This window comes from Colius striatus, chromosome 1 (genome assembly GCF_028858725.1).
Source record: "Colius striatus isolate bColStr4 chromosome 1, bColStr4.1.hap1, whole genome shotgun sequence".
In the NCBI taxonomy this organism is placed as follows: domain Eukaryota; kingdom Metazoa; phylum Chordata; class Aves; order Coliiformes; family Coliidae; genus Colius; species Colius striatus.
Genome location: NC_084759.1, coordinates 183,998,591 through 184,008,310, shown reverse-complemented (window position 1 = coordinate 184,008,310; position 9,720 = coordinate 183,998,591). Strand labels below are relative to the sequence as shown.

General features: G+C 38.7%; 1 protein-coding gene across 1 annotated transcript in view; it reads left to right on the top strand.

Moving 5' to 3' along the window:
- Window positions 1-2,789: 2,789 nt before the first annotated feature.
- The window catches only part of LOC104563193 (V-type proton ATPase subunit S1-like), a 58,215-nt gene continuing 51,284 nt past the window's right edge, over window positions 2,790-9,720 (top strand). The window contains exon 1 of the mRNA XM_061988777.1: window positions 2,790-2,950. Coding sequence (XP_061844761.1) covers window positions 2,838-2,950 — 113 coding nt within the window. The 5' untranslated portion in view covers window positions 2,790-2,837. The remainder of the gene's footprint in view (window positions 2,951-9,720) is intronic.

Genomic DNA, 9,720 nt, shown 5'->3' with positions numbered 1-9,720 from the left:
GAGTAATTGCACTGTAAATTGTCCTTGCTACAACAATGATTCCTTTTAGCCTGACTTACGGTCCCAAATTTACCTCATCCTACACGAATCTGGCATTCAGACTTGTTTTTATTGAAAAATTTTTACATCAGGTATGTAGAAGTCTGAAGTTGAGAGGATTTTTTTTGTCTTTTGTTTGTTTGTTAAAGAAAAAGAAGAATTCATAAGCAAAAGAAATTGAGCCTCCATCATCTTGATCTTTTCTTTCCAACTATTTTTTACGAGTTCTAGATCTCAACTTCGACAGGATAAGAAATACGTAGGGTATGTGATAGACATACAATTGGAAAAGAAAGCGTGTATAAATCCATTGAAGTGGGTAGGAGTAGAATGTAAATACACGCTTTGTCAATATTATACCTTCTCTTAATATAATTATTCTAGTTAAGTGGAGATACATGGTAATGGAGGTATTTCTTTCTTCATTGCAGTTTCATAATGATTTCACAGTAGTCTGAGTTTCAGTATTTTGAATTTGTATTGGATATTAAAAAATCTTCATGACCAGGCAGTTCTAAAGCCAGATTCAAGATCACCTATTGAGTTTTCAAGGAAAAAGCCTTATAGAAAATGCAGCAGTAAATTGCAGGTGCTTTTGAGTATACCAACAGACATAAATCCATAATGTTTTTATATTCCTGCTCACAGGTAGAAGAACCACTGTGATCTCATCTCACATTAATTAAATAAAAGAAAGGAATCTTTTTGAAGAATCTCTTTGCAATTGGTATCTTTTTTTCTTATCATTTGGTAAAAAAATCTTTATTTTTAGGAGTGAAGAAAAAAAAAGGAAAAGGAGAAAATATATGCAGATGCATTTGTGAGCCAAATTTTCTGAGGGTGGCAAATTAAAATCCCACTCAATGCGTTCTTCTCATTCCTTTTTTTTTTTTCTTTTTCCCAAGCTTTCTTCACTTCAGTTGTTCTCAAACTGTGGTTTGTGGGGAAATATTAAAAAGGAAAATTCAGTTTGTTTTCAGTTAAAAGTTTGCTCATAAGATATATGGTTAATCTGAGAGAAAACAGTCTGGTTTTATTTCAAAAAGTTTTAAGGCTGTTTCTCTAAGGCAGAATACAGAATCTACTCACCAGCTGTGCTCCATCTCACTTGGGTGTGATTTGGTTAACAAGTGCAAATATCTTCCCAAAGATCCAGCTCAGACCCCGAGATTATCTACTTTTAGAGATGTTATCAGCTGGAAAGAGACAGGGACAATATAGCTTCCTTCATAACCATCTCTCTTGTATTAGCTTCTCTTTTGTTTTCATTAATCTACATAAAGTCAGCCATTTCAGATGCAAGAAGCCAGGAATCTCTTACATAACTTAGGTTTTTTGTCCAGGGTATCAGCATTTGAGTATGAACTTGTGTAAGAAGTTTCACCTGCTAGCAGTGAGAATAACAAATTATTCTGCTTTTGTTGACTCAGCTAATCCAATTCATACTAAATTCTTCCCAGGATGTTCCAGTTCTACCTCCGTCTTTCTGCTCTGGATTGTTGTCTTTAAACGGCAAAGAAACACCAGCTTGTGAAAAGGGAGATGAAATTTCCAAAAAAATTTAATTAAAGAGTTAAATTCATTGTTATGTAACAGTAACACAGAGAAGAAAGGAACATGTAGATGATTGGCTTTACTGCTTCCCTCAAAATTATTATTTTTGTCTCAGAAATCTGATTTCAGACTGAAGTGATGAATAAAGTGTCTCATGTTAGACAACAGCAGTTTAGCAGTATGCTGTGAGTTAAGGCAAATGGATTTAATTAATCAAGCTATGTGTGCTGAGCTTCAGAAGGGCATGCCTTCTGACATCAGTTTATATCTTCTCTTACATGTTTTTATTGTGCTTTTTTACGTTGTTTAAACATAGCTCATAATTTCTTTTGTGTATTATCCATAACATATTGCTCTGATCGTGAAGAGATACCCATGCCCTGTGCTGAACACTCACTGAGTGACTACTGCTGCCTAATATAGTCACAAGGTATAGAAACAGCTCGGTGCTTCACAGGAGCAAAAAAGTACACTGGAGGAATTGGCTTCCCAGCATGAGGAAATTCTCTGTGACTATTTCAATCTTGCATGAGACTTGTGAAATACTGAAGTCATGTCAGGTTTTGAAGTGGTTGTCATTTGCTCCTGACTTTTGGTATTTTTGGGACAGCATTTCTCCATGCAAGATAGCTGAACAATTCCATGTTTCAGTGGATACACTCCAAGCGTACTGTTTTCTCACTCCCTTCCTTCTTGCTGGAATCTGCAATGGATACATTTGCTGCAGATTTCAAACCTGTCAACACCCAAATGTGTCACACCAGCTTTCAGTACATGTGAAAGTGCTAAGCTGAGGGACATAATAATATGCATCAGGGAGAGAATACAGAAGTTCTGGTGAATACATTTTGTGCAGTACAGAAAACTTCTACAAACTCCATTTTGAAGTTGAAAAACTGTGTTATCAGCCCGCAGTTATCAGGAAGTAAGAAAACAGTAGGACAGGAGCTTAGAATTCATAACTCTTCCTCGTACTGGTTTGTTAGAGGACTCTGTGCTCTCAGTGTGGAGAGCTTTATGAGCTGCTTAACTCACAGACCTGAAAGTTATTAAAAATATGTGTAGCTCCCAGCTTCAGGCTGAGGAAGTCCATGTTTTGAAAATTGCCAGTGTGGTTAGAGAGCAGCCTCACCCAGCTGCCTGGCTGAACCCGGATTGCTGCAACTGAACCAGGAAGTGCAGCTGTGCAAATGCTGGGACTTCCCTGTGCAGACAGCCAGTTCCCTACACACTTGCCTGGAGCCATGACACGGCTCTACACTGCTGCTGCAGCCCCACTGCTCTGCACCCTTGCTGTGCTGTTCAAAACCTCTCTGTCAGCAGACCATGTACCGATGCTGCTTTGGTCAACTCAGAGGTAAGAAATCTAGTAAAAAAGTATCTCTACTTATGCTGTTGCTCTGTGTGTGTGTGTGCAGAATATACAGAATATCATCAGCTGTGTTAAACAACCTCTGGGCAACAAAAGTACCCAATAAATAAATAAATTTTCCTTCTGGCAATCAAACAACCTAACAGATGAATTTGCCTGTTTTTATTTGAAGTTTTAGTGTTCTAAGATGGGCAGTAGGAAGTAAACAAAATCCATATTCTTCAACACTGAAGTAGATACACTTTATTCATGCTAAAGCAACCTGGAACTACACTTTTAGACATGTCACGAGTTAAAGGCACAATGTAAGGCAGTGTCACAAAAAGAGGCTAACGAAAAACTGTGCCGACCACCTTAATCTGCATTTTCTGACTCCTCAATCCTGATTTTTCACTTTAATGTTCTTTTTAATGCAGTTATTTGTTGTTTGGGGGTTTTTTAATAGAAAATGTTGCTGTATATGTAGATGTGAGTTGTTAGAAACAACTGCAGAGTCTTGACAGATACAAAGAAACACATGAAATTCAGGGGTTCGCATGTACTCATGAAATAAGACTTTGAACCTGACTTGAAAAATACAGATATAGACTTCTTTTTTTTTTTTTTTCCCCAATCAGGAATTTCATTCCTGCAGACTTCAAGGATTTTATATAATGAATTGGTATTTCCAGAAATACATCAGCTTGGGCAATGCAGTAGCTTCAGATGAGGTACTGGGTGTGTGAAGTTGTCAGGACCATGCGCTGCTTACTCACAAGGCTGTCGCTGCATGTCATACACATTGGTGGTACCACTCCACAGTTCAGTAAGCGGATGTCAGAGATTTGTAAGAAAAGGCTCCTGAGGGGCTTACGGGATCACAAGACTGACTGGAAGAGTACCAGTTTCTAGGAAGAAAGGAATTAACCCTATCCTGGCTGAAACCAGGACAAAGAGCTAAAGGCAAAATTCTATTCTGAGTGGGAAGGCAACGACAGGTCTGCTGCACTCTTATGTTTGCACTGAGTGTGTTTTGGCCTAAATCACTTGATTCTCTCCTTCTAGTTCCTAAATCAGACTCATTCTTAGCGTGGTTTATCTAAATTGTAAACCCTTTCCTAGAGAATTCTCTCATATCCACTGCAAGCACATATGTATTTTACCTAGTTCAACATGCCTGATCACAGCTGGGTGTTTATTCCTTTCTCTAACACAATTAATCTGTAACATCAACAGTATTTGAAATTTTTCACAAACTAGCTGGGTGACTTCATAAGCACGAATAGCCTTGGTGCAGAGGTTAACCCTCACTTTTGTTGTAGGGACAAACAGAAGGGACTGCAGTGATGGAAGAGTCCTGTTGGTTCCTTTGCTGGCATGAGCAAGCTCTGTGTGCCTGGGCAGGAGTAGTTTTGCTTCTGAACTCCTTTGTTCATCAACTCTTGCCAGGTCTGAATTCATGGGATTTGATCCTTTTGTATCTTCATTGCTCTGTCAATCCCCAGAGCATTACTTGTGATTTACTCTTCTGGAAACTGTGATTTACTTCATTCTGTAAAAAGGAACCAAGACAATGGCATGTTGGGAGGTAATTACCCTTTCAGGTAGTTGGGCTGGATTCCCTCTACCTTTAATGAGGCTTTGAGCCATTCTTCAACACATAGGGGACATTGAGAATTATCTAACTGTCACTAGGATGAGAATTAAGCTAAATCCTTCTCTCGTTTACCCCAGTGAAAATCTTTTGTGTTTAGACAAGATTATAAATGCTTAAATCCTAAATCCTGCTGATCTTTTTTTTTCTTTTATCTTTTTTTTGATTGCTTCTTAATGTGTTGATTTTAAGACAGCAATACATGGATTCAGAAATTTTATATTCATCAGGAGTTAGATTAAGTTCTTTGGGAGATCCTTCTCCATGTGTAGTGCCATATAGACAAGCATGCTCCTTTTCTAGTTTTTCATGTGTTGTGCTGTAATGTTGAGGGCCCTGGAAAAGAGATGTGCAGGATGTGTTGATTATGTTTCCATCATACATACTCTGGACATAGTATTCTATTCCCAGCAGTAATTAATACCAACTTTGACATATGTCTATCTATCTTTTGAGCTTTTCCAGAAAGTGAAACTCGGGTTAGATAGCTTATAGAAATCTGCACATTTTGATAGTTTAATTTTGTACATCTGACTTTTACAATTTCTTTTGAAAGAAATAATTGGATGTTTCAATGTCAGGGCTTTGAAGATTTATATTAAAAACACTTAATCAATTTACCTCTATATATAACAGGCAAGTGTATGAGTACTAAACTTCTGTATTTAAAAGCAAAGTAAATGATGGAAGGAGATGTTCTTAGGATAAAAGTGATCTCAAGAGTCTAAGAAAAGATCAGTCCCTCATTTGTCCTGCTTCCTAGATTATATAAACAACACACCTGTTGTCAATATAAGCAAAAATCTTATCAGTTAATCCTGAGTGGTTATAAAAGCAAATTTTTCACCAAGATGCAATTAGCAACTTGCTCTACTGCAGATTGTTCAGGTTTATACAACTCTGGAGCAAGAAGGTCTGCATAGTGGACTGTTTAAACCGGTTTCATGTTTCCACAAATAGAACACTTTCTGGAAGAGTTGTTCCTCCTACCATGACCTTTGCATTTTTGAAAGCTGAAGTTCTGCCAGGGCAGAAATTAGTTCGGCTGACAGTCAATTTAAAAACTGGAAATATATGTTGTTTTAAAAAGTAAATAGTAACAGCAATGTTTGATTGCTAATGCTTAACTCTCTGCTCTAGATCTTGGTATTTTGTGGTGATGCAAGGTTTGCAATGTGTGATCTACTGGCTTATGAAACCTGGTAACTGCTTAGAGATTTAGGAACAAGAACTAAAGAACTGCAGCAATTATTAATGGATTTCTGTTCACTTTCTGGAAACATGTCCCACCAGTTTAAAAGTTCAGTGACTGATTGGTCAACAGTGACTGACATTTTCCTATCTATTCCATCACCCTCTCCCAGGTTTTCTGTTAGGACATGATATCAAATAGCTGAAGGATAATACATTTTGTTGTCCTTTAGAACTAGCCAATGTTCCTAAAGCCATATCTCAAAATAGCTGTATTAGAAGAATGCACCAATTTAATGTCTCTCTTTTATGTATTATTATTGTACTGTAATCATGCTATTAATGTTAGATGCCAGATAGAGGTGAAAGCTTCAACTGACAGACACCTCAATGTGCAAAGCATAAGGGAAGTGAGATAGAAATCCTTGCAGGGACATCAGTAAATCAAATACCTCTTTCCTCCATAAAGAAAAATGCAGATCTCTACTTTGGGAAAAAAATGTTTTCTACTAAACAACAATCTTTTTTCCATTGAACTTGAGAGAAAGATGAAATGGGAATGACTCGGTAGGTCACACTGTCTTTCTTTCCACTAAGGAATACTAATACAGCAGTGGACATTCTCCAAATAGCTTTGACCTGGAAAAACTGACTTTTATCTTAAATTAGCCTTTAAACTGATATCCCCTGGTTGCTTTTCAAGGCAGGAGAGATGAAGAAGTTCCTCTTGCATATGATATACAGCAGAAACTGGGTTTAGCCATTTTGAATTAATATTCAAAAGAATTTTTTTCCCTCTGTAGATTAGAAAGGAAGCTTGAGGAAATAAATTAATTTAAATTAGCTTATGTGATTGCCCCTTGTGTTTGTTTTAGGAATAGTTTTTGACTACAGTCATTGAAAATATATTACTACCTTCATTTATGCTATGCTTATATTGGGAAATTAATCCTTTTCTGGCAAATCCAGACTTTTAGAAGGCATTGATGCCAGTTAGTACCTTTGCAGTGTTTCTTAAAACTGCAATGAATTTAATGAAAAATACATTTTCTGGCAGAAGATTGAAATAGAAAAGGGATACAGTGGAATTTTAGAAAACTTTTAACAATTTTAGCTGTAACTTTATTTGACTTCTATGGAGGCACCGTATACTAGAATGCATCACAGTTTACTTCTGTGCAGGAGAACCTATTATTTCTTATATGCCAATCACAAGGTGACTGAAAGAGACAAATTGACAGAATGTCTTGTAGGAAAGGGTTCAGAAGCCAGCTACAAAGTAAAAATGTAAGCTCACAACTTGGAGAGATAGAAGTCCTGTTATTATCCATCCTGCTGTTGGGTCTAGACACAAGAAATCCTGAAATCTTTGCTCCCATGAAAAATAAGTGCTGTAAAAATAATTTTGCCTGGTCAGAGAAGAATATATATATGCTTAAACTTGTTATGTCACAGCAGTTAGGGATAAGAAAGAAGAAAACAGCAAGCTAAGCTTTTTCCTCTCTTTCTTTATTGCATTGTCTGGCTTTTGGAGGAAAGAGAGAGCAGCTGAGTTTTAAGTTTCCATCTTTCTAGCCAGCGGGAAAGCACATACATTAACAGAGATGCTTGTCATTGCAAGCCACCATGGCTGAGGACCCCAGGATGGTTTTACAGTGGGGAGGTTGTCTGACATGCTTGTTATGCAAATGACTGCACAAGTCTGTGCATCTTCAGACATAAAGTTTTGTGTGAGAAATCAATAGTAGCAATCAATATGTTTGTTGGCCTACTGCCTGTTTCATCCTAAGCTATCCCTTACTGATCTCTTGCTGACTGCTTGAGGTGAAGAGTTCAAAGGGATGGACAGGATTGTTGCACTCACCATCAGAGTATCCAGAATACACTGTCTTGTGACAGTTCAAAGGAAACCAACTAGTCAAACATGCTGACATTTCCCCTCTGAACCATGCTGTGAATATAGTTGCACGCATCTGACAGTAGCAGCCCATTCAATGAAGGGTGTAACCTGGCCTACTGCCAAGCGTAGTGTTTAGAAAGCTATTTTAAAAGAGGGAATTAAATGCGTGTATTGTATGGTGAATGTAAGTATTAGGAAAATGCTGCATTATAACAGAATTAGTAACTAAATGATTGTAGTGGTTTTGCTTGGGCCAGGTTTTGGTAGTGGAAGGGGAAGCTAAAGGGGTGGCTTCTTTAAATGGAGTTGCCAGAAGCTTCTCCTGTAGTTGATAGGGTGGCCTAATGCCAGACAATTCTAAGATAGACCCACAGCTGACCAAGGCCTGGCCAATTAGTGACTGAGGTAACGCCTCTGTGAATAACGTATTTCAGAAGGGGAAGAAGTTGCTGCACAGTTGCTAAATGTCAGCAGCAACAGGGAGTGAGAATGTGAAGACATCTCTGCAGAAACCATGGTCGGTGGAGAAGGATGGGGAGGAGGATGCTTAAGCCCTGGAAGAAAGACTCCCCTGTGTCCTGTGGTGAGTACCATGGTGAGGCAGCTGTGTCCCTGCAGTCCATGGAGGCCCCTGGGGAGCAGAGATCCACTCGCAGCCCGTCGAGGAGTCCATGCTGGAGCGGATGGATGCCTGAAGGAGGCTGTGACTCCATGGGAAGCTCACCCTGGAGCAAGTTCCTGGCAGGACCTGGGAGTCTCTGGGGAGAGAGAAGCCCATACCAGAGCAGGTTTGCTGTCAGGACTTGTGAGGGACTCAGGCTGGAGCTGTCTGTCCCTGAAGGACTGTTCTCCTGGTGGCTGACTCACGATGGGGCAGGGTGTGAGGATCTGCCCCTGTGGGAGGTCCCATGCTGGAGCAGTTTGTGAGGGACTGTAGCCCATGGGGAGGACCCACCCTGGAGAAGGTTGTGGAGGACTGTCTCCCATGGGAGGGACCCTGCAGTGTAGCAGTGGGAAGTGTGAGGAGGCCTCCCCCTGGGAAGAAGCAGCGAAAAAGTCCATCTGTAATGAACTGACCACAACCTCCATCCCCCATATCCTGCGCCGCTGGAGGGGAAGGAAGGAGAGTCCTGGGAAGAGAGAGGGGTAGGGGAAAGTGTTTTAAGATTTGCTCTGTTTTGTTCCTTAATAAATCAAACCATTTCTCGACTCACAAACCTCTTGTTATATTTCAATCTCTCCTGTCCAGATAAGGAGGGGGAGTGATAGAATGACTCGGCAGGCACCTGGCACCTAACCAAGGCTAAACCACCACAATGGTGTAGATTTATTTTTCTAATGATGTTATTGGATTTATTAAAACTGACCGCTTGGAGACTAACAGGTCTCACAAAAGGCCCTTTTCAAGATTAGACAGCTAGCAAGAGCTGCTTCAAAGAACAGAGAATATCTTAGAAGCAAGTATACTTTAAAACAGGATCATTAAATTTTAGAAGTTTCGAGTTCACAACAAAATCCTTTGCCATTGTGCTACTGCAAATAACTTAGATTTGTTTCACATGCTGTTACCTTTTATTTTTAATTGCAAGTCCTAAAAGCTCTCAAAATGTTCACTTTGTTTCTAATATTAGATATGAATTAGATTATTATTTAAAAAAAATAAATGTACCAAGATATTAACTGTCATTTTCTTATACACAAGCCATTTGTTAATATCTCTTAATTTAATCCATCTTCTTTCCCTTTAATACCATCAGTATTTTGGTGTAACCATGCAATGCATAAGGTCAGTATGAAAGTCAGTTTCTGAATAGTCATATAGAATCTTTGTGAGTTTTTGTGTTTTCAAAAATCTTATTTTTAAGTATCGTACTTAAATGTTTGAGATTATGAGGTTTGGCTTTTCTGAGATATTGAGGTGTGCTTGCTACAATTTCTAAGGTGTTTGGCTTCATAAATATGGAATCCATGTGGATTTCCAACCAGAAATTAACAGAGTGAAGATGCTGAGTAAAACTAAAAACATAAAAT